Source organism: Centroberyx affinis, unplaced genomic scaffold, assembly GCF_046629955.1.
Source record: "Centroberyx affinis isolate AG114_WGS23_722 - 3 ecotype Tasmania unplaced genomic scaffold, CSIRO-AGI_Caff_v1 ptg004765l_1, whole genome shotgun sequence".
In the NCBI taxonomy this organism is placed as follows: Eukaryota; Metazoa; Chordata; class Actinopteri; order Beryciformes; family Berycidae; genus Centroberyx; species Centroberyx affinis.
This window is the reverse complement of record NW_027282310.1, coordinates 50,955-75,928: the sequence shown is the minus strand read 5'-3', so window position 1 is coordinate 75,928 and position 24,974 is coordinate 50,955. Positions and strand designations below refer to the sequence as shown.

The following is a 24,974-nucleotide window of genomic DNA, read 5'->3' as shown; positions in this document are numbered from 1 at the left end:
ATAAGTTCAAAAGTCATTATGAAAAGAAAGTGGATCGTTGTGTACTTTCATAGCTACAGACAGTAGAGTTTATGTACTTTCATAGTTACAGACAGTACAGGTTGTGTACATTCATATAGTTAAATACAGTAATGATTTAGACTGAATACACAACTGCAAGTACGTTGATTTTTCAAATATTTCAAAATGGACTTTGATGGTCTTTTTCTGTCTCTCTTGCTTTTTCTCATTCTTGGCCTGTGGCTCCACTGTCTGCCTCTGTCTGGCTTTCTGTTTCACATCTTCTCTTCTCGCTCCTTTAATCTTTTTTTACTGATCTTTCTATCTAACCGCCTTTCTTATTTGTCTTCTCCTCTCGTTCCATCCCTGTCCTTCATTCACACCACAACATGGTTACAGAGGCAGAGGGAAGAAGGGAGGTAAAAAAAAAAAAAAAAAGAAGGCAGATGAAAGGAGGGATGTCAAAGCTTGAATAAAAAAAGAAAGCAGGAAAGAGAGGGGGATTAAAAGAAACGTGCAGAGCGGTCAAACTATTTAAAGTATTAGCGAGGCATTAGAGAAATGGCTTGGGGTAAATATGATGTTGGATTCTGTTGTCAGGTCGGGCTTTGTGGGTGCTGCAGGCCGTTGTTAGGCTAAGGATTATGGGCACTGTAGTGTGTTAAGACTAAGGTTTTACCAATATTGATTTGTCAAGGTGACAGGTCAAATATGGCTCTATTTTTGGTAATGAACTGTAGAGAATTACAAGGTTGGCTTCTTGCCTATGAATTTGTTACAGCCTGCACAAGCTGCCTAACCTCAGAAAAAAAAACAATCCTTTGATGCTGTTTCAGTTCTTACCATTAATTTGTTACATATAAACACGACAATTCATGATCTGTGATTCATGCTGACTTACTCACTGTTTCACTTATTGGAAGTTAATCTTAGTAAGAGCCTAAACTGTGAATGTGCTCAGTAGGCACTTTTCTTGCCACTTACTATTTGGCAATCTACTGTAGGAATTTAAGCTTATTCTACTGTTGCTGTAGCACTAATGTTTGTTATTACAATTCAGTGACAGCTGTATATTTGGAGAAAATCCTACACAGGATACCTTTAAGGAACCACAGAAGCAAACATGGAACAAAATGTTCCGCCAATAGACATCAGTAGTGAAAAGAAACATTGCTTGTGAATTTCATTTTCAGACAATAAAAATAGAGAAATGTGCTTATACTTTCTTGATATTCACTATTCACTTTCTGTCTCAGCTTCTGACTGTGCTTTTTTTGTTTGTGTGGCTCCTTTTCCCTTTTGATTGTGCTTCAAACTTTGCTTTTTTTGAGCCGCATCCAAAGTAATCAGCGCCTGAGTCAACACAGGCGCAGCATCAGACGACTTTATTCACAAAAACACGAATATGAGAAGTCAGTCTTAAGACGTGAAGTGTGTTCGTCTTGATTGATATTTCCTCCCCCTGCAGTCACCAGCAGCTTGAGCAGTAGACACAGCTTCAACAGAGGATTCACTGGTGTCTGTAGTGTCGATAATGTGTTTCTATGTGTTGAGAAACCTTACAGACGACTCAGGTGCTGCTGGGATATTTTGATATGCAGATCCAGAACTGGGTCACTACTGCAAAGCCACACCTACTGAGCAAAACTGCTGTCCACTAGCATGCTTTCCCCCAGTGACCCTGCCTGTCAAAACTGTGTGTGTGTGTGTGTGTGTGTGTGTGTGTGTGTGTGTGTGTGTGGGCTGGGAGTGTGTGAATAATGTATGTGTGTGAACCGCGGGGAGAGAGACGGAGAGGAGAAATGTAGGGCACGGTGATGCTGAGATCCAGAATGCACACACACACACGCACACACACACAGGGAGAGGCTGTCATCCCCCACTACACACACACACACACACACACACACACACACACACCGCCGACCAGTCTGTGGAGAACAAACTGTACCCTCTGCATAATCAAATAATGTTTGACACAAATAAAATAGACGCACACACACACACACATACACACACACACACACCGAGTAGACTGGCTACCCTTTGAATAATCAAATATTATGATAAACCAAACACACACACACAGATTCTGCTGTGTGTAATTGAAAGGTGAGTGCATCTCTCTGCAGTATGATGCGTGACTCAAGTCTGCCCTCTAGTGGTGAAGGAGCCACACTGCAGGACTCCTCACTACCTCTAGTGTGATGGTCAATTTTTTTTTTTTTTTTAATTTTATTTACAGCTTTGTTTGTGGAACCCATCATGTTCAACTAGTAGCATTAACACGCTAAGGAGGGCTAATTACCCATCTCTCTTGTTCTCTCTTTTTCCTCTGTATTGTATATCTATAAATAATATCCAACCCAACGGTTCCATCACTAGACATTACACTGGTAGTTGTTGCATGAAACCCAAGAGGTCGATCTTAACTTGTGATTATGGGGATTTTGGTGCAGCTGACTGTAAAGGAAGCCCTCTGTGTATTATTACTAGAACAAAATGCAGGCTCTGAGGTAAAGGAGCCGCTGTGCAACCATTACATAAACTAGGAGCCAATCATCTGATTCTGTAGCATGTGGAAGACTGATGTGCAAGTATAGATACTAGGGTTTCAATAAAAGTCATATATCAAATATCAGTTTTGCCCACCTCTGATATGATGGTGGTGAGACATTTCAGTCTGTAAAACCTGCCTCACCTTAACTTAAGGAGCTGCTAACCCACCTAAAGAATTCAATTATTCCTGGTTTCAGTGGAGAGTTTTAGTGTCACATGATGGTCTAAATGCTGTTTCAGAGGCTTTTCCAGTAGAATTCTGGGGGAAACACTGAATCCTTGTAACTTTTTGGCATGAAAATGATGAAAATGATATATAAATAACATATAGATAACATATACAGTGGTATAACAGTGTATAACACTGGCATGGAGGGACAGTGGTAAGGAAGAAAAACCTGCCAGCAGGGTACACACTTGTCCCCTGCAGTGACACTGAATCTAAACATCTATTTTTGTATTTTTGCTGCTCTGTTATGACATTTTCGGTGTCACTGTTGGGCAGAGTTTATAACTTTTTTGACCAGTTTCTTGTGCCACAGAAACACAGAGACTCAGGTGGATAGTGTGACCCTGACTCCTAGGAGGCTGTAATTCTAGAGAGTTTCATATGTAAAAATGAAGAAATTTGATTAGGATGATGTCACTGACCTGTGCGTGGAAGATGGAGAGGGACTTGGCTGTGTGTAGCGGGATGAGGACCCGGACCAGGAACTGCTTATGTTCCGACTTCAGAGGCAGAGCGAAGCCATTGATGATGCTGGAGAGGAGGAGAGGAGAGGAGAGGAGAGGAGAGGAGAGGAGAGGAGAGGAGAGGAGAGGAGAGGAGAGGAGAGGAGAGGAGAGGAGAGGAGAGAAAAAAGAAAAATCATTTAATCATGTCGTTGCATCGACTGTCTGTCAGCCGGCCTGTCTGTGTCCACAAGTCAGAGACAGTTCAATAGTCTCTTTTCTTTTTTCTAACTTGTTTGCCTTCTTCCCGGTGAATACGCCACCCACTGTATTCAGTGATTGGACTCTTAAAGTGGTAATACTTAATAAGTTTTTATTTTTACCTCTGCCAAGGAGGTTATGTTTTCACTCCTGTTAATCTGTCTGTCTGTCTGTCAGCAGGATATTTCTAAGACTTATGAACAGATTTCCCTGAGCTTTGGTGGACCAAGGAACAATAGATTTGATTTTGGTGGCGATCCAGATCTAGGATGTCTATCATTAGGCAATGATTGTTGATAACATGAAACTAACAGAGACAAAGGCTTGATTCCAAATCCTAAGTGTATGTTTGCAGCGTCAAGAAATCAATTTAACTTATAATTTCAGTGATAGGAATAATGTCTTTGGGCTCATGCTAACTACCCAGCTCTACTTCTGTCTTCCTTAAGCCGCATCACTTCCTGTGCGCTAGAAGATTTTTTCCGGGAAAGATCTCCCAGACCAGCAAATGTAAAAGCTTTCATGAACTGGATATAGGCTGACTCACTAGCGAGCTGCAAAAGGGCCATTTATTCATATAAAAATGTTCCTTCAAAAACTACCATTCACACGTATGCCTGTCCAGTCATGTGTGTGGAGGAACGCTATTCTTGGTCTATGTCCGTTTCCAAGTGGCTGGACAAAAGCTCAGTTCACTACCAGACTGAAGCAGTTCAGCCTACAGAGAAACTATGAACAGCTGAAGAGTGGGAACTGCAAAGCTCACCGCTGTCTGTCATGCTGTCAGTCGGACTGTTTATCTGCCTGTCTGTCTGTCTGTGTTGGTGTCAGTTGGTCTACCTGCCTCTCGATCTGTCCACCTGTCTGTCTGTCTGTCTGTCTGTCTGTCTGCCTGCCTGTCCCATCTTCCTGTCTCTTATGTCTCTCTCTCGTTCTCTATTATGCATTCTCTCTCTCGCCGCCCGTCTTTCTCTCTCTCTCTCTCTCTCTCTCTCTGAGTGTGTGGGAGGAGCTATAAATACCACTGTTACCACCAACATGAATACAAACCTCTCTCTCCTCTCCTGCTCTCTCTCTCTCTCTCCCTCCCTCCTCCTTCCTCCAGTTGTGACTCACTCGCTCATCCTCCCTCCATCTACCCTCTCACCCCCCCCCATCCCTCCCTCTCACCGCCCTTCTCCCCTCCTCTCTCACCTTGGATTCATCCTTTCATCCACCTCCCTCTCTCTGCCTCTCTCTCTTTAACCCATCATCCTCAAACCTCAATGAATCGATTCCCCCAAAATATCAGGACCAATCATATTAGCTCTTTTTCATGCAACAGACTAATCTGGCGAATCAAGGTGAAAGCTATCATTCCTTATTGATTTCATCTATTACTGTAAATCCACTGATCATGAAAGTGGAGGAGATAGATTTGGTTTGACGCGGGGATTGAAGAGCGTTTGAAAAATGCTGATGTCTACTCTTACAAAGTGATTGCTAACAGGAAATCAATCAGGACATCAAGAAAGCGTTTATGCATTTATTAATAGCTATTTTAGGACTTTTGCGGAGAGAATACTAAAATTTTTAAGGGTGGAATCATTCATATCTTTGAAATTTTGAGCGATAAATTTCAGAGCAACTTTTCCCCCAAATATATATCTAGTGTTTTTGATGGGTCTGGTGTTTTGAGTACTGTCTTCCCATGCAGCTAAAACCACTTTTATTACAGGAATACACTTTGGCACCTTTGTCAAACATATCACCATCCAAATCTCTCTCTCCATATCTCCATCCCTCCCTCTCATCCATTCCTCTTTCTATCTCTCTTACTTTTATCTGAAGAAAAATGAATGAGGGAAATATCAGCCCATTTGCTCAAATATCTTGGCAAAGTAAATCTAAAATTTCTCTGCATCCAATCTCGCCCTCTCATTCCATTGATCTAAAATCTCCACTTACATAGGCAGAGAAAAATGAATGTTTAATATCAATAGATTTCTTATTATTTCTGCTTTATTAGTGTCTAACAGACAGACGAGAGAAGAAAGAGAGAGATAAGAGATACAGAGATCACCAGCACGTCCTTGAATAAAATGAATATTTATCCACTGTAATACTGATTTGTTTGTGTTTACCTTCCTCCTTCTCTTCCTCCATCATCCTTTATTTATTCTCTTTCTCCCTCCATCATCTCTCCCTCTCTCTCTCCCAACCTTACATAAGGAACGCTAAACCTCTGTTGAGTATATTTACATCACTTGTTAATTTGCCTCTTTACCTTCTTCCCTCCCTCCCTTTCTCTCTCTCTCTTTCTCTCTATCGTCCCCCTACCTCTCCTAAACCTCATTTTGCATCCAGAGGGAGTGAGGAAAGCATGTCTTCAGGATTATACCACTTTCTCTCTCTCTCTCTCTTTCTAATCGCTGTCATCTTTCCATTCCTGTCCCATTGATCTGTGTACGAGCATCTCTGCTTGCGTAGGAAGAGAGAACGACATGTTTGTTTATCTGTTTGACTTCCTCTCTCTCTCTTTGTCTCTCTCCCTCTCTCTCTGCCTCAGTGGCCAAGCAACAAAATATAATCATGACAAAATGAATCATTTCTCATGTTCTTGTTTAACCCCCCTCTCTCTTTTCTGTCTCACCTTCCTTCCATCCTCTCTCTCTCTCTCTCTCTCTCTCTCTCTCTCTATTCCCTCCCTCCCCCATCCTTCATTTCTCGCTCCGTCAGTCTGTGCACCCACGACAATCTCCGCTTGATAACAAAGAGGGAGCGATGGTGATAAATTAAAAATTAAAAATAAATACATATTGTACAGCACTGGCTACGCTTTGTCGCTTTGCCTTCAAGCCTTTTTTTTTAGTCGTCTAATTCACTAGGTTACCAGCTGTCTCATATATAGTAACAGCTGGCCTTGTGTGTGTGTGTGTGTGTGTGTGTGTGTACTAACCTGCCGAGGATTTCCAGCAGCTCCGCGACTCCGTTGAAGTGCTCAGTTTCATATATGAACCTGAAAATACAGCACACACACACACACACACACACACACACACATCCAGAATGACTTACCATGATGCAACAGTAGAATAAGCTACGATTTCATCCACATTACTTTTCCATGACTTTCCATAGCGCTTAAAATGTGACTCCTTCCTGGTTGTGTGTTTCTAAAGGGCTGATCCATCTGAATTCCACTACAGTTGTAAAATACATTCTGGTATATTCCTGTAAAGTGACCCATTTTTAAAATTCCCTGACATTCCCTGATTTCCCAAGAGAATTGATCAAATTCCTGAATCTGGAATACACCTGTCCAAAGTCCATGATATGTTCATGTAAGAGAGAAGTGCGAGGAAAAATAAGTAAAATAACAGCTAAGGAGCACGATAGAAGGGATTTTTTTAACATATATTTACCAATTAACATCATTATATATAGATATAACTATCCTCCATGTGAAACTGTTTGAAAAACTCTCCTCTTGGTCTATTTTCAGCTCTCAGAAGGCACAAAGAAAGATGCTGCAGCCCGTTAATTGAGAAGGAAACAAAACTTGTTGCAGCCTCGCAGCTCTCTCCACGTTCCTGAATTGTATGGCGAACGGAACAAAAGGGACAATTCAGCCGCACTTAGTGAAAATAACAAGAAGAAAAATCATTGAACCAGCACATCACAGCGTTCTTGGGGCGTCAGAGTGGTTTAACCAGTCGTTTGGGGTTTTGTGTTACAATACGACTATTCAGGATTTCTAATGCTATAACCGTGACTGCATATGTGCCCTAATATCAGCTCATATGCATTCTGACCTGAGCTAATGTTAAGCTGAAACGATGCAGTTAGAATAGTAGAACTGCAATGAAGTTGTGTATTACTTGCAAAGTAAAAATTGTTTGTGCCATAAAGTAATCCAGCAGATTTCCTGCCAAATCCGACCAGGTGGCTCACGATGTAAAAAGCAGTGTAGAGGCCAGTAGAAGCTGCCAGTCTTCTACTGAAGGTCTCATTTCTTTACAGTAATTCTGCTAATGTTTGATTTTTAGATGTTAAAATGCTTTGATTGGTGGATTCAGGCCTTTACCTGAGGAAGATGTTGTTGATCTGTTTGCGGATGTAGGCTCGGAGGCCCAGTAGTTTTCCATAGACGCGGTGCAGGATGGTCTTTAGATACTCCCTCTCCCTGGGGTCCTCACTGTCAAACAGCTCCAGGAGCTGCACACACACACATGCATGCACACACACACACACACACACACACACAAAGACCAACACAGACATAAACATGTTTGTATTCCTATACATGTGAGGACCTTGATTGATTACATTCCTTTCCTAACCCCTAACCTGACCATTAATCCTAAACTAAACCCCAATCCCCAATTCAAATTTAACCCTAAACCTACCCTAACCCTAAACTAACCTTAAATTTAACCATAATCCTAAACCGTTACATTGTGAACTTGGAATTAGAAGGTTCATCTGCTTTTTGAGACGGCGAGGGATAAAAGTTTTCACAACCCACACAGCAAAACTGATGATAGCATTTTTTCAGCATTTTCTAAACAAGCCACATGTAAAGGGACTTAACCACAAGCTGTACAACTGGAAGACAGATTTACAATCCTCAAGTCATTTTCTTAATGTGTGTGGCCCAACCTAGAAACCAAAATCTGAAAGCACTTTAACAGAGTAAAACTAGTTTTCTGCGATGGCCGGCCTTTCAAAGAAGAGCTTCGTTTATTTATTTATGCCTCTCCATTTATCAAGGTTTGAGAAACATCTGAGCGCTTCCCAATCCGACCAACCGCATCTCTAAAGGAAAGGGAAAGGAGAGAGAATCACCTGCAGGACAAACTTCTGGTCGACGTAGCGCTTGGCCATGGAGGGCTGGAAGTCCGGGCTCTCCAGGAAACGCAGGAAGAACTCGTACACCAGCTAACACACACACACACATACGAAGAGACAGACAGGTACAAAGAGGTTAGACGTCATTTAGAGCGTGTGTGTGTGTGTTTGTGTCTGATTTCTGCTCTTTAAAGCCACACTGGGCAACTTCTGCATGTCAGTGGCTCCAAATGGCAGCGCGAGGTAACTGTTTGAACTTCAACACCCATAAATCCTGGCAAGGTGGCGTCAGTAACCTGCACACAGCACGCTCATGTTTACCCGCCCGGCCGGTCTGTGACGCTTTATACCAAAGGAAACCGAAGGGACCGGAGAAAGATTCGGGCAAATAAGGCGAATCAATTGCAGGGGGAACGGGACGCTCCTCTCTGCTGCAGCCCCACTTTGTGATTTAGGCTGAGAAGACGGGGGTATTTTTACATGAAAATCTTGCCTTGTGTAGTCTTACCTAAGGCCACTCATCACCAGGCATTTGTATGGCAGATAAATGCTGAATGGTACGTAAAAGAGACGCCCGGTGGGAGCTGTGTGCATTATGGCCTTGTCCGCCCTCCCAAATATAGTATAAAATATATAGTAGGGCCATTTTTCACCGCATTCACTGACTTTGCATTGAGTTTCACTTAAATAACAAAGCAAGCACATCACAGCCACTCCCCAACTGTTTTTGTGGAGAAAAGTGGAAAAGGCCAATGTCAACGCATACTGCTGAAGTGATCGTTTCGGAGGAACAAAAGTCCTTTTCTCTCCCCTCCTCTCTTCCACTCTACCTCTTGTTCATTCTTTAACTTTTCTCCATTGCTTTCTAGTGCTGGGGGTTCACGTGAGGGTCAATGAGATGAAAGTATCTGACTGTGTGTGTGTGTGTGTGTGTGTGTGTGTGTGTGTGTGTGTGTGTGCGCGCCTGCACCTGCAGATGCGGCCAGGAGGCCTCCAGCGTCGGCTCGTCTTCCTCGGGGTCAAACTCTGGATTCTCGCTGGGCGGAAGAGTCCGGAAGATGTTCACCGAGATCTGGAAAGAAAACACAAACGGGGGAAAGGGATGGAGGGATGGAGGGATGGATGGAAGGAGGGGAGGGAGAGTGATGGGAGGAGGGAGAAAATAGGAAGAGGAAACAATGGAAATGGATGAGGAGTGGGTGGGTGTGAAGACGGATCACAGGGAGGAGAGATGAGGGAGAACCAGGTTAGTAAAAAAGAAAGGAGACAGAGAGGTAGAAAGAGAGATGAGAGAAGACCAAATGGCATATGTTCCTATCATTATAGTAAGGTATTAATGCTATGGATATTGTTTTTTTTTATCATATTCTTTGAAACGTCCTTTTTCTCTCCTTCCTGAACTTTTTGCTTCCTCTGGGCCCCATTTCACTACCACTTTCTCTTCCTTCCTTCCTTCCTGCCTTCCTTCCTTCCTTCCTTTCTTTCTTTCTTTCTCTCTCTCTCTCTCTCTCTCTACACTTCTGCACTGCATCAGTAAAACTTCTGTAGGCTCATTTCACGTGACTGTATAAACTTCACAGGGATTTAAAAAGGTCCAACCCATTCCCATATCAGCACATTTCCTTTAAGCTACTTCATGAATATGGTTTTTAAATCCTATAGGAGTTAACACCTACAGCAGCCACTAGCTCGGCCCCTCTTCTCCTTCCCTCACTCTTACTCCCTTCATCTCTCCATCCTCCACTTCCAGTTATCCTTCTCCCTCCATCCTCCCCTCCTCCCCTCCACTCCTCTCTCACCCTGCAGTCTCAGCCTTTAGCTCCATTTTGCTAATCCAATTCCATGAATTTTCCATGACTACTTCATGGCATGCAGCGCCATTTCCATTATTCATCAGCATCTTATGTTCAATTGTTGCTTTTTTGTTAGATACTTGACTTGATTGACCTGTTTGCAGCGACAACTATCAATCCAGACTTGAGTAATCAGAAAATTGTGTAATTTGGGGTATTATTCTTATATTATGAGCCAATTTCAGTGACATTTCCAATACTTGTGATGATTATATTTCCGTAAATTTCCAGATTTAAGAAATGCAATTTTCAAATTCTTCCTCTTTGTCCATTCCTCCATCCCTCTCGTCTCTTCTCATCTACATCACATTCATTCTGACCCTTTAACTTGCTGTTGGCTACTTCTAATGTTGATGATCAAAGGATTTAAGGTTTTTCTACTGTCACACTCATTGTAAGTCACTCTGTGTGAGAGCTAGAGCATCAGCTAAATGCCTAAAATGTAAAATAAAAGGTCAAATTTGCTTGTGGCCACATTTTCAGACATTCAACCCATTCCTCTCTCCCTCCATCCCCTCTTCTCTCCTCTCCTCTCCCACCATCTTCACATATAGCCTCTGGGTGTAGTCACTCTATCATGTTAGCCATATTCTCCTCTCGCTCTCCTCTCCTGTCCTCCACCAGGCCCCCCCCCACCCTCCTCTCCTCCTCTCTTCCTATCCTCTGGGACTGCTGCTGCTGAGTGTCGGTGGCCACACTCTCCGCTCTATCTCTCCTCTCCATCTCTCTCCCTCCATCCCTCTCTTTCTCGCCATCTGCACAGTCTTTTACAGTGGTGCTGGCCACACTCTTTCCTTTCCTCCTTCACCCATCCCTCTATCACCTCTCTCCTCTCCTCTTTTCCTGATACCTGTACAGATTCTGGATTTTGCATTTGCTTTGTTTGTGGCTATATTTTCTGACATTCTAGCTTTCTTCTCCCTCCATCCATCCATCTATAGATGCATCCATCACTCCAATCCTTCAATCCACCCAAACAATTTTCATGACCATTATTTGTCAGTGTCTATGTTGAAATGTTAAATTTTTTGTTAAATACCTGATTTGGATACCTTGTATTCATCTATCCATCCTTCACTCCAATCCTTCCATCCATCCTTCCATCCATCCATCCATCCATTCATTCATTCATTCATTCATCTATCCATGCATCATTCATCCATTCATCCATCCATCCATCCACCCATTCATTCATTCATTCATCTCTCCATGCATCATCTACCCATCCATCATTCCACTCTTTCCATCATCCATCCATTCACTCATCCATCCATCCATCATTCTACTCTTTCCATCCATCCATCCATTCACTCATCCATCCATCCATCAATCCATCACTCCGCTCCATCCATCCATCCACATCCCATCACCCCCCCCCCCCCCCTCCTTGTACCATCTTGATGGCCTCTGGGTAGAGCGGCTCTATGAGCACCCCTCTGCTCGTGGCCACGCTCTCCACCAGCTCGTTGAGCGCCGCGCGCTTGATCTCCTTCCCCTTCAGGTCGGCCACGCAGTCCAGGAAATCAAACAGCACGCAGCACTGCTGCAGCTTCTTACAGAACAGGTCGTGTAACTCTGCCACCGGGGCGTCTGGAGGGGGTGGAGAGGCAGACACAAAGAAAGAGAGAAAGAAAGAGAGAGAGAAATGTTAGACAAGGAGGTCAAAGGACGCAAAAAAACGGTGCTGCAGCCCAGCCACATGGGACGGCATCCCTGAAACGATGACCTGAGGATCTGACAGAGGGAGAGAGAGAGAAACAGAGGGGGAAGGTGGACAAAAGAGCTCATCATGCTTCAGAGGTGTGTGTGTATGTTTGGTAGCGAGGCAACTGAGGTGTTTGGTGAAGAATAGGAAAGCAGGTAGAGAGAGGTAGAGGGAAAGAGCGCGGCCTATTACTCTACAAATACATTTGTAAACACCCACACACACACTCGGGCATGTATCTGCACACATACATCCACACACACACCTTCCTCGAGAGGGCCATGTTGTATCTCAGTCCTATTACCTGTCAGATTCATTCTCCCAGCCTGTTCGTCAGAATGAAACAACCTGCTGCCGGCTGTCAGACCGAAACCTTGCACCTCCAAAAACTCCACTTTTCAGGAATGTGGAGAAACTGGCTGATACTCCTGGATCTCTCAACTAGTACAGAGGGTGTTGAATGTTATGGAAATTGCTCAGCCCATAAACTGTAATTCAAGTGCAAGAATGAAAAACACCAAAATAGGGATTACAGGGTTTTTATATGACAGCAGCACAAAGGCAGTGCTTGGTTCTAATTCCTGAGCAACCAGAAGACTGATGACTCAACGGCTTAATATAGCAGCAAAACATCCAGATTTTAGTTTTATGTATGCATGAAATGCCTGAGCGTGTTGTCCTAACACTAACATGCTGATATAAGTTGAAACAAATGGTATAAAAATACACAGAAAATATAAAGCCTATTCTTCTATGTTTCCTGTAGATTTTTTTCTAGATGTAGCAGATGTTCCAGTAGACAGAATGGCTCGATTTGGATATTAGTGCCATGATATCCATATGTCATGATATATATGGACAATTTTCCAAAATTGTGATTGAAATGGAGGCAGGGGGGCAATAATGCCAGATGATTTTCATTGAATTTACATTTTTCTTGCTGGGGGCAATTTTGCAGCTGTGGGGGGGGCAACTGCAGCTAAATGAATGCAGAGCAGAACTGGTTTGTACCCAACACCTGAGCAAGATGTCAGGATGGAGCTTGGCATTCACGCCTGAGCCTAACTGAACCTGACTGGATCTGATGTTACTGGACTTAACTGGATCTAATTGGACCTGGTTGGAATTTGTGGAAGGGTTGTACTAGGTTCAACTTCTCTCTATTTCTCAAGTTTGGGGGGAGGTTGCTGGAAAAATGCTGCTACTGGGAGTTATTATCTTATCATTAGCATCAATATATCACTGATATATAGTCAAGCTCTACTGCGTCGCTCTGTACAGACTATCTGCCTTCTGCAACTAATGAATCAGAGTAACGCTCCCTGAGACCTTGTAAGCCTACATATCTCCGTCTGTCAGAGGGAAACAATACTGCTTCACCAAGAGGAGACAAAGGCTGGGAAGGGATCCGCACTAACTGTCCAGTTGGACGGAGGATGATCCGTGGCTCACACACACACACACACACACACAGAGTGGGAGCGGATTAGGTTTAACCCTTCTTAACCCCCAGGTGGGAGAGCCAGGAGGGGTGATGGGCTGGCTGGCGCTCTTCCAGCCCCAGACCCCCTCACCTCTCGTGGGCACACCGTGACCATCTGCTCCCTCTGGCACGGAGCAGCAAAACAATAGACAGGGACTGTGCCCTTTCCTTGAGGCGTCCACACACACACACACACACACACACACACACACACACACCATTTGGAAACCATGGAAACAAACAATTATGACCAACGATTTTTATTTCAAGATAGTTTTGCTTGTTACAGACCACTATAAGAAGATTTCTTGGAAGTCTGAACTGTTAAAGCTGCATGTATACTTTACAAGATTGTTCTGAAGACGCCTATAAGAACAACTATGATACAAGATGATCACCCTGCTTCTCTAACTGTCTAATTGGGGTCAAATCTAGTCCAAATCTTGATTTGACCAGAATTAGCTCACACTGGTTCGCAAGATCAAGGTGAAATTTCCAACATCAAAGTTTCTTCCAGGCAGATTTCTCTGAACTTTTTCTTTGAAGCTGCAAATGTATTGAGAGGCAACTTTGACAGTTAACTGCTTCAAGAAATCTTGTTATATGCATCCGGTTGTGTTCCCAGAACCTGTGTTATGTTATTTGTATACCTGAACTGGTCACTGTGATTTTTCTGTAGAAGAGACTGGCAGTAAAGGCAAATTCATGCTTCAAAAAGAACCGGTTTGTTGGGAGAAATAATGTCTTCGTTTTGGCCCATTCAGCGAGACATTTTCTTGCTAAACTTTTTTTTTCTGACTTTTACGTAACCTTCCTGCCAGCGAACACAATGGTCGTTGTTTTCGGTGTTTGTCCGCGTCACATCCTAACATTCACGTCTATGTGAGCCTGTCCACTCAGCTGCGCGGAGCGGTCAGCGTGTTCTTGAATTGCGGCCATTTCTCAGTGACTGGACAAACGTGTGACAGCCGAATTCACACCGTTTACTGACTATTTGCGAAGAAAATCAAGTATGAGCAGTTTAATAGAGTGAAATGTTTTTTCTCTTGTGACTTTGATGAGAATCATGAATGTGAATGTAAGTCTGCGTCAAGGCAGTCAGGAACCAACTCTGCTCCAATCCTTAAGTCCTCATGACCCTTCGTCACTCCTCTACCTCTCTCTCTCTCTCTCCCTGCCACCCCTCCCTTCCTCTCTCCACCCCTCTATCCTCCTTTTCCCTCTAACCCTCTCTCCTCTCCTTCCTCCCTGTCTCAATCTCCTCCTCCCTATCTCCTGCTTTCCTCACAGCCTCCCTATCTCTCCCCCTCCATCCTCTTCTCCTTCTTCTATCCTCCTTCCCTTCTTTCTCTCTCTCTCTCTTTCTCTCTCTCTCTCCACCTCTTAGTCTCTCTCTCTCTCTCTCTCTCTCCTTCCCTCCTGCTCTCTCTTCCCTCTGTAGACAGACTGTGAAGGTGAAATCTAATCCATTTTTAATGGAGAGTAATTGTATGAAGATGTGCCGTGCTGGGACTGGAGAAAAGAACAGAGCGAGGTGAAAAGACGAAGGGAGAGAAAGAGAGTGTGTGTGTGTGTGAGAAAGAGAGAGAGAGAGAGAGAGAGAGAGAGAGAGTGAGAGAGAGAGAGAGAGAGAGAGAGAGAGAGAGAGAGAGAGAGATAGAAGGTGAGAAGGAGTGAGAGAAGATGAAGGGAATGGAGAGACATGGTGGGTCATGTGAGAGCAAGTGTGGGAGAGAGGGAAGGGAAGGAAAAGGAAATGAACGAGCCAAGCAGAGAGGAAAGGATGCAAGGAGAGGAGGAGTGTAAAGAGAAGAGAGTTGACAGGCACAGACAGAGCCACAGTACACACTTTGAGGCAAAGCAAATATGTAACATCGTCCAAATCAGGTCAAAAAACAGGATAAAATCTGTATGAATAATAATGTGAGCTGTAAGGGAAAACTCTGACAAATCTATATATCCTAAACTATACTTTTATGAAAAGACTGGATGAGCTGAGAAGGACTGAACATATCAAGATAAACTAAAATCTAATTATTGGTGAAGTGAATTTGAGTTTTCCTCGTGGCGATGCTATTATTAGGTCAAGGCAGGTCGTTCCAGACTCATTCATTCACAGCTGCTTTTAATATCGTGTCAGTGCAGTGATTAGAATCTGAACTGCACCGTCTTAATCACTGCAAGCGATCACGACAAGTTTTTAACCATTAAAAGTGATATTCTGGAGAAATCGTTTTTGTATTGATGAGATTTCAAAAGCACTAAACGCATATAGTCAAAACAACATTATATATAGTAAGCTATAAGTGCTAATGAAAAGCGGTTGGTGCTTGATCAATCACATGGCTGTGCAGATAAAGGATCTTTTCAAACAGCCTATCCACAAAGAATAAAATGCTAATGAACAAATTTTTGTCTTGGAATCCCCTTCTGTCTGCGACAAAGAGCCATTTATATAAAGAAAATCCATCTTTTTTTTTTTATATTTGAACATGAGAAACACTTCAAGCTACCCTCCTACTGTATATTTATGTGTGTTCAGAATGGACGAGTACATTTCACTTCATAGGAAATTATACAGCGGTAGGTAGCCATGGTAGAAGTCCTGCAGTCTGCATCTATCCTGCAGTCTGCATCTATCCTGCATTAGTACTACAGTGGTAGCCATTAGATCAGATTCGATTCGATTAAAAAACTTTAATGTGCTCAATGAGGCAATGTGCAAGATTCCCAGTCAACTCTCATTTCAGCAGCCATTCCACAATTACTGCATGGAACAAAGTAGGACTTAACAAGATAAAGTGCCACTGTATAATATCAGTTAAGTGCATGGTAGAAGTGATAGTTCTTGTAAGGTGCGTTAAAAAGAATAGATTGTGCACATTGTCTGTTTAGCTCTTTGAAGGCAGAAGGAATGAATGAGTTCTTAGCTGCTGGTACAAAGCTCATCTGTGTATGACCTGCATTAGTGAAAAGAAGAGAAAAAAAAATGTAGGCGGTATCTTTCACTTTCTCAGCAAATACAGCATTTTTTTTGCAGCAAAAGTTGTTGAGAAATATTTTTAATAATTTATGTTGCAGCACTTCTCCTCCATGCGGAAATTTACAGCCTGTTTTTTTTTTTTTTTTTTTTTGGACTTGGCACACAAGCAAAATGAGTCACCGCTCTGATATTTTTGTGGCGAAAACACCTGAGAACTTGCATGTTGGATTTTACACTCGCCGACATTATTCACACAGTCGTGTTCCAAAATTTGAATTCACAGAGATGATTCACAAATGTGCAAGTAAATATGTGAATGAATGTAACAGCAGCTGCAAACATGTAATATGATATTTGCTCACATTTATTTTTATTCGTGAATCCATTTTTCAAGCACAAGTACCACTAGTACTTCTCACTTGCCACCTAGAAAGTTGAGATTTTATTAAATTAGAACTGTTTGCATATCGGTCGGTAACTAAGGAAAACCAATATGAATTTCTTATGATAAATACTTAAAGGTGATAAAAGATAATTCACTGGGAACCATAAGGAGGAAGATACAAGATGTACAAGATTGAGAGGTTTTAAACGTCTCTTCTGATTGGCCACACAATTGCTGTATGCCCCCCCCACCCACTCACCCACCCACACACACACACACACACACACACTTACTTTTGCACCAAATGCTCCACAACACTTGCACCAAAAGTGAGGGCGCGCAGATTTGCCATTTGTGACGCTCCAACAGCAGATTTGACAAGTTGGAATCACTGAGATGTTCTTGTACTTGAAGAATACATTCAAGAAAAAAGAATAATTGCGAGCAAATATCATATCACAAGTTTGCAGCTTATGTTCCATTTGTTCAAATATTGGCTCTTTTCTCTGCGTTAAATCCAACAAGTTCTCAGGTGTTTTGCTAAAAAACTATTACTTCAATACACGTCAGAGTACTAAAATGTGCCAAAAACTGGGAAAATGCTACTTTCTGGGACACACCCTTCCTTAAAATGAGCAAATATTCCTCTCAAGGTTAAAGCAACAGTACAGCAGTATTATACTACTGCTAGGACTTCTACAATAGCTGCATCTGTAAGCCTCTGCAATCAATCAAATCAAAAGAGAGAGAGGAAAAACAGATGGAGAGAGAGAGAGAGATAGATGGATGGATTCATAAAATGAGCAGTAACATATAGACTAGAGACTAAAGACATAGACTGAGCAGTGCCTAACACCCTGCTACAGCATCAAAACACACACACAAACACACACACACACACACACACACAGCCGCACACATACAAATCTAAATATAGTACTGCTGGAGAGAGAGAGAGAGAGAGAGAGAGAGAGAGAAGAGAGAGAGAGATAAGGGAGGAGGGATCTAGGGAGGAAACAACAAGAGTGGGGAGAAGGGAGGGGTACTGGGATAAAAGATGACATCATCCCCCCTCCTCCCTCTCTCTCTCTCTCTCTCTCCCCTCCCTCGGTCTCTCCATCACTCTAGGTGCCTCCCTTCCTTCCCTCCTTCGGTCCCTCACTTTCTCTCCCCTGCCTCCCTGTCGTTCATGTCTTCCTCCTTTTCCTGCCTCCCTCCACCTCTCCCTTCTTCTCCTCCCTCCCTTTCCTCCATCCAGCTTTCCCCTATCTCTCTCTCTCTCTCTCTCTCTCTCTCTCTCTCTCTCTCCATCTCTCTCCCTTTCCCTATCTCTCCAAGGCTTTTTCTTAAATGAGATGAGCAAGTACAGGTCTCGTCTTTAAATAACAGTTATTCTGTTTGGGGCTGTGTGCATGTGTGTGTATGTGTACGTTCGTTTGTGTGTGTGTGTGTGTGTGTGTGTGTGTGTGTGTGTGTGTGTGTGACAGAAAGAGAGAGAGAGAGAGAGAGAGAGAGAGAGACACACACACACACAAGGACAGTTTCTGTTTTAGCTACCACCCAAGCCGCCTCTGCACCTCTGTCATTAAGCAGACACACACACACACACACACACACACACACACACACATGCACAGACACAGTGACGCAGAGAGGAGGAGACGAAAGGGAGGGAGAGAGAGAGAGAAGGGAGAGAGAGATAGAGAGAGATGAAAATTGGAAAGAAAGGGATGGAAACAGATTAAGAAGGAAAGTATAAGAGAGGAAGACAGTTATAAATAGAACAGGAGACAGAGAGAGAGACATACAAATAGAATGAGACAGAGAGAGAGAGAGAGAGAGAGAGAGAGAGAGAGAGATACAGTAGCTATAAAAAGTCAGACACCAAGTCTAGAAGTGGTGGCAGTATAAATATCACCTTAAGGAGATAACTGACGCTCTTAAAGTCCATCTCTAAATAATCTAATCCTCCTAATAATACATGATCAGTCCGCAACATGACAAAGCGTCTGGGAAACACACACACAGCGCTGAGGAGGGACGTTGTCGCACGTGATCAAGCGCACCCCCCCCCCCCCCCCCCCCAACCCCGTCTCCCGTCTATAGATTTAAGGGAAGACTGGGGAGTAAACAAGCAATTTACCTGCAGCCGTCCCCCGTTTGATAGGACGGGACAAATCGTCCGCTGGGTGCAAAGCAGCTGCTTAAAATTAGAGCAGGGAATACTTGGAAGAGTTCACTTCCATGTTGCTGAGAATGGGAACGGAGCCCTGCAGGTCGAGGCTGGCAAAGACAGTGTATTATCTTATGGAAATATATATCATATGGAAACAGAGCTGTATTACTACTGATAAGCAAGGCAGATCAAGTTAAGAAGCCTATCCTATTGACAAAAAATAAATAATAAATGGAGTGTGGACATTCAAAAAATTCACACTGGAGTCTTTCTTTTTATCTCTGCCAAGGAGGTTATGTTTTCAACCCTTTTAGTTACTTTGTCTGTCTGTCTGTCAGCAAGATATCCCCAAAAATTACGACCAGATTTTCATGAATTTTGGTGGACAGATCGGCCTTGGGCCAGAGAACAATTGATTCGATTTTGGTGGGGATCCAGGTCTGGGATTTCCTCTGTTAGATGATTAGCATTTTTAAGCCGTAACCGTGAAACTAACAGAGATAGAGACTGATTCCAAATCCTAAGGGATGTTTGCAAGGTCAAGAAATCAATTTAGTTTAAAATTCAGATGATAAGAGTGATGCCTTTGGGTGTAACAGCAAGTTAGAGAATTGTTCAGCGTTGGCGGAGGTTTGCACTCTCAGAGTGCCTTCTAGTTTTTGAGAACATGACAATATCCTCTTGTTTGTGTTTAAGCAAAAACACAAGATGTGAAAACTTTTTGAATCTCTTCATTGGTTATCAATAGAACAGGCTTCCAAATATCCTGAACTTCACTCTTAAGGAGGTTGACATACGAACAGTTTAATTCAAAAATAAGATGTCTACCAGCAACATATTCCTGCATATTATCACTTGTAATTTGATAGCAATGCATTTCAAAGCATGAATGAAACTGTGCTCAATGGGTGTATAGATAGAAAAGCCCCATTCTCTCTTTGACAGAGGTTGTAGGCGAAGGCTAAGTCACAGCAAAAGATTAAGTGGCGCGCTAAGCCCATCTTTAAATAATCCAATGTTACTAATAATATACGTTCCACCACAGAGCATGATGGATAGAGGCGGGGAGACACTGGCTGCTTGTTGAAGACTATGGGTCGGATCTACTGTATGTCTCTGATCAAATATCTATACGCTGTGTTGTCTGTCATTTCTGTTGCTTACTCTCCCTATAGAGTCAGCCGGATCAGTATCAATAAATAGATTTCCATCAATATCAGTCAAATGGGACTCTATGACAATTCTTACTACTGGACACGTCTTCTATCCGATCCTCATGTCTGAATAACAGTGTTTGGTGGAGTGGAAATGGCTCTCAGACATTTTGGCCGACGCGCCATTAAAATTCTCCAACTGAAACCAATAATTGCTGAGCGGAATGTAAACACAAATTGGAGACAGTTTGCAAACAAATATGGAAGACGCTTATCCCAGCTGGAGACATCCTCAACATTTGATTAGCAGCTTTGTAACCCATCACTTGTTGAATGATAATCTGTTATTTTGCTCCACGGTGCGATCACAACAGCAGGAACGATGCCGTCTCCGTCGCTGCTGTTTGTCACAAACAAGGAAATGTGAGAAATGATTTTATGACTGCGGGTTAGCACAGGTTTTTAAGAAGCTGGATCTGATTTATCACAAACCGGGAGACGGTTCAGTCCGTCCCGAAAGAACTCGCTCACGTTGTACTCAACAGTTTCTGCTTCCAATATCTTAACATTCTGAAACTAAAATGTTCCCTAACATTTTCACTTAAGACTCACAAGGTTAATGGATTTAATAATTTGTGCAAACGAAGGAGAGGAAATTCCCTCAACACACGTGTAATCACTTTGTTAAGATACACACTGACTTTATGGTTATCATGCTCATTTCTCATGGTTGTTTTGGTAGAGGTTTCACCTCTGCATGTAAAGTATCTGCAAGTTTCAAAAAGCCAAATTTCTGACTTTCTAAGACCTTTTTAATGCTACCTGGAACTGAATTTCAGAGTAATTTAAAAACCAAAATAAAGAAATAAAGTTGGCAAAACCAGGCTATTTCTGATTGAACATAGCTAATGAAAGTTGTAACTAGTTGAAAGTAGAACAACTTTCAACTTGTAACTAGTAGAAAGTTAAAACTATAAATGGGTAGAAAAAGAAAAAGGAGAACAGGAAATTAACTGTTAAGGGACATGAAGTCCGACTGTGTTTAGTAAAGCAGACACGATCCATATTGAAATCCTGTTCTGTATTAATCTAAGAGTAGCCTACATGGTGAAAAAATATGTATTTAAGGCATTTTAATACTTTTTAATGCTTTAAATGTAGATACTTTCTTTTAAGACTTTCCCAGACTTGTTAAAGACCTGCAGATGCCTGTGCATGTCCAGTCTTTATTTACTTCACAACAGTGCGTGCTGAGGCTTTAGCACACTGTGTGCTCAGCAGGCAGTATGAGCTGGCTTTGCATTGCCTCAAAAGCACCGTAGCACACTTAATACTGTGAACACTGAACGCACGCAAAGGTGAAAGTCGTCGCACAACAGCGGTTCGATCAAAGAGCTTATTTGCCAGAACGTCAGCATATTCCTTTAAGAATCAACTCCTACGAGGGACATTTTCATCAGTGACACAGCAGTGGTTGTGGTTATTGCACCGCTAGCCGTTTCATTACATCCTCTCCTCTGCAATATCCTCTGGCTTTTTTTTTATCTCCCCGTCTCTCTCTCTCTCTCCTCCTCCTCCCTCTGTTCCTCCTCCACCTGTCAACTTAATGTTCACTCATTTCCTCTTTCCTCATCCACTCGATTTCTTTCATCACCCCCCTCTCTCTCTCTCTCTCTCTCTGTCCCTCTCTCTCTCTCTCGCTCTTAATTGATCTGAGACAGTCATACAGAGAAACCTACTTCCCTTCTGTAACCCTATACCAGGCCTATCCAGCTGGCCTCTCCCTTACACACACACACACACACACACACACACACACACAGACACACACTGTCACTCTATCTCACACATACAATCTGTGTGTGTGTGACACACAAATCACAGTTTTGAGATATCATGTGATGTAAGAGAAGGTGACTGTTTTACAGTAAACAGGACATTAAAAAGAAGAACCTGTCTTACATTGATTTTTATATAAACACACAGGCTAGAGACTTACAGATGCAGACACACACACACACACACATTTTCCCCTGCATATTATCATGTGAGCTGGGTCATGTGAGGCTATGTTACATGTAGCATAGACAATATATTATTTCTATACAGCATTTCTATCAGTGTCCAAAGAAACAACAGTAGCCTATTGGAATCTATGCAGGGGAAAAACACTTTACAGATGGCCGAGTCGGTGTCAGGAACAGTAATTTGTGTCCATTTGACCACCTGAATCATGATGTCTGTAGTACAATAGCTGTTTTAGCTGTTAAGGTAACAGAAAAATGCTTGTTAGCATTGTTAGCATTCTTCACTGAAACTAAAGGCACCACAAGTTGTAAGCTAACGACCTAGCTTGCAGCTAGCAACACCCAGTGGTGTGAAAGAGGGATGCTAACTTTGTGACTACTATTGCTGAAAGTTTTCCCCCATAATTAAGGGAGTAAAATTCAAAATCCATTTTAAGTTCCCCTTCAAAGAAAGCTTAGGTTAGCTTGGGCTAAAAAAAATGTGAAAAAGTGGTCATAGCAGACATGGCTAACAACACAATCTCAGGGGATTGGATCCTGACAACTGTGTCCTTTTTTTCCCCCTTTAAAACACAAGTTTCTCATATTTACAAGGCTATTTTCAGGGCTTTTTACACCTTTATAAGGCTGGTATGCCTTTAAAATGATACCTGCCCTCACTCCATTCTGTTTTACGAGTTGGTTTTTCATATCCATGACGATGGTGAGTTTTCACATTCATCCCTTCATTGTTAACAGTGGAAAAGGCATATTTTTGAGTACATTACAAAACGCAAGAAGTTATGTATTTTTATTCTATGGTAAATGCCATTGGGGTCGGTTTTAAATGAATTTCCTATCGTTCTATAGAAACAGAAAGCTTGCCAGCTCATACTTTCACTTTTCAAGAAGCCTACATGGGCCAATAACCTGATCAGACAAACCCTTACGTGTAATACGCGGCTGTTACAAAGCTACTATAAGACTTTACTGGGCAGGTAAATTCATGTTTCCCATTCACATTTTACCTGAAATCTCTAATAAACATGAATTCTGTGTTATCCTGCCTCAAATCCCTCACTGATACTCTCTGCAACAAAGCCTGGTTCACGCAGAGTTGATGCTATATTGTCTGTAGAGCTTGTCTTAGCCATCCGCAGGGGTTTCATGGCTTTTAGAGAGGCTTAGACGCCAACATCACCAGTAAGGTGGGTTTCGTGCAGGTACAGGAGATAACACTCTCAAAGCTCACACAACATCCTTTATGGGCAAACATAAGGTTATTTGAAGCCACTCAGAAGCCTATTGCTAGGAAAAACCATTGTTGGAAGCCACTGAGGAAACCTTAGAGAAGTCAGAGATAGAAAGTATTGTGCATGGCTGGTTTGACATATGGATATTTCCTGTTTTCTGCAGGTCTTAGATATCATTAATTTTCAATGAGAAAAGACTGAAACGAGGAGCTGTGGTAACAGCTGAACTATTTCAAATTTTGCCTTCCTCTGCCACAGCTTTCCAAATCAGATGGTCAGCTTGAGAAAATTCAGTTCTTCTTTTAACTAGGACAACAAACAAAACTAGAGCCTCTTGTGACATGCAGTTTACAGGAATAGTTTTAGCATGATGATCTTGTGACTTTCTAATACATTTGCTAATGTCCTAATTTTGAAAATGAAACATGAAACAACATGAAAAAACAAGTGCATAATTTTGCTTAAATTATGAAAAAAGTGCATTTTGATCAAACTATTTGATGCAAAATGGGGCTCCTGTAAAGTTAAGGGAGCCTAGGTTGATAGCATTTGGCATTTGGTCTACTGCAAAATGAACCCAATAATATTAATGTTTCAGTCCAAGACACAAAACTTCGAGAGGCTCTCATTCTGGGACCCAGGTTATTGAGAATGTATTACTCCTCTAGTCATGTTGGGACCCACCAGAGAGGCTTGTGAGCCATTTGGGGTCCCAACCCATATTAAGATGAAGCGGGAGTTTGGATGATTCAAAGCAGATAAGTTATTTAAGAGTCGAACAGGCAGGAAAACCCTGATGTGTCACAGGACTGGTCTCCTGCTTCTACTGTTCATTGAAACACAAGGAGACAGCAAACAGATGCAGAAATGGGTCTTGTTCACTTAAGTGCCAGTGTCTCTGTGTGTGTGTGTGTGCGTGTGCGTGTGTGTGTGTGTGTGTGTGTGTATTCGCCCTGAACTCCCACTGCTGTTGCTGTTGGCAGCAATAAAGCTCCCCAAGATAGACTAGAAAGTGTCCCGTGATTGCCCTGCATATATGCTTGCTCTAAACATGCAGTCACACACACACACACACACACACACTAACCTTCTTATATTCTTAAGGACTGCTACACTATTCTCTGTAAAATATCACCTTCGCTCTTCTCAGAACAGACATCCGATACAATGACATCAGGAATCTACTGCATAGTAAAACCACAGGAGGCAAACCTATTTCCCACCATCCCTCCTATTCTCTCACTGAAAGAAAGTTTGTGATTGAAAGATACATTTCACTGACTTTATTCTAATGGTGTGATGGTGGCTGAGAGGGTTGGGATGTAGTGACCCAACTATCCCAGTGCATCTCCCTGGTAAGCAGGTTGATGCGTGGATAAACTCTACTCTATCCAGGACAACAAGCAGGTGTACTCCATATATACTCTAAAGGAATCACAGACCTCAATTTTTTGCGTATTATGCAAAGCAAGGGCGTAGGTGGGGAGGCAGCATCAAAAACCAAAAGTGGCAGGCGTAGGGTCTCCAGAGGTGAACTTGCTTTTCCTTTACTGCAGAAAGGGTCGTCTTCTATGACTCTCTAGTAGGAGGTGCAGTGATGTTTTTTACCCGCAGTGGTGATGTTTTTACCCAAGGTGATACATTTCTTCCCACA

General features: G+C 42.5%; 1 protein-coding gene across 1 annotated transcript in view; it reads right to left on the bottom strand.

The window, feature by feature from the left end:
- The window catches only part of ppp2r5b (protein phosphatase 2, regulatory subunit B', beta), a 37,783-nt gene that overhangs the window by 4,595 nt on the left and 8,214 nt on the right, over nucleotides 1-24,974 (bottom strand). Inside the window, exons 2-7 of the mRNA XM_071545072.1 lie at nucleotides 11,569-11,765; nucleotides 9,293-9,394; nucleotides 8,320-8,412; nucleotides 7,559-7,689; nucleotides 6,431-6,490; nucleotides 3,211-3,319 (exon numbers count right to left, since the gene is read on the bottom strand). Coding sequence (XP_071401173.1) covers nucleotides 3,211-3,319; nucleotides 6,431-6,490; nucleotides 7,559-7,689; nucleotides 8,320-8,412; nucleotides 9,293-9,394; nucleotides 11,569-11,765 — 692 coding nt within the window. The remainder of the gene's footprint in view (nucleotides 1-3,210; nucleotides 3,320-6,430; nucleotides 6,491-7,558; nucleotides 7,690-8,319; nucleotides 8,413-9,292; nucleotides 9,395-11,568; nucleotides 11,766-24,974) is intronic.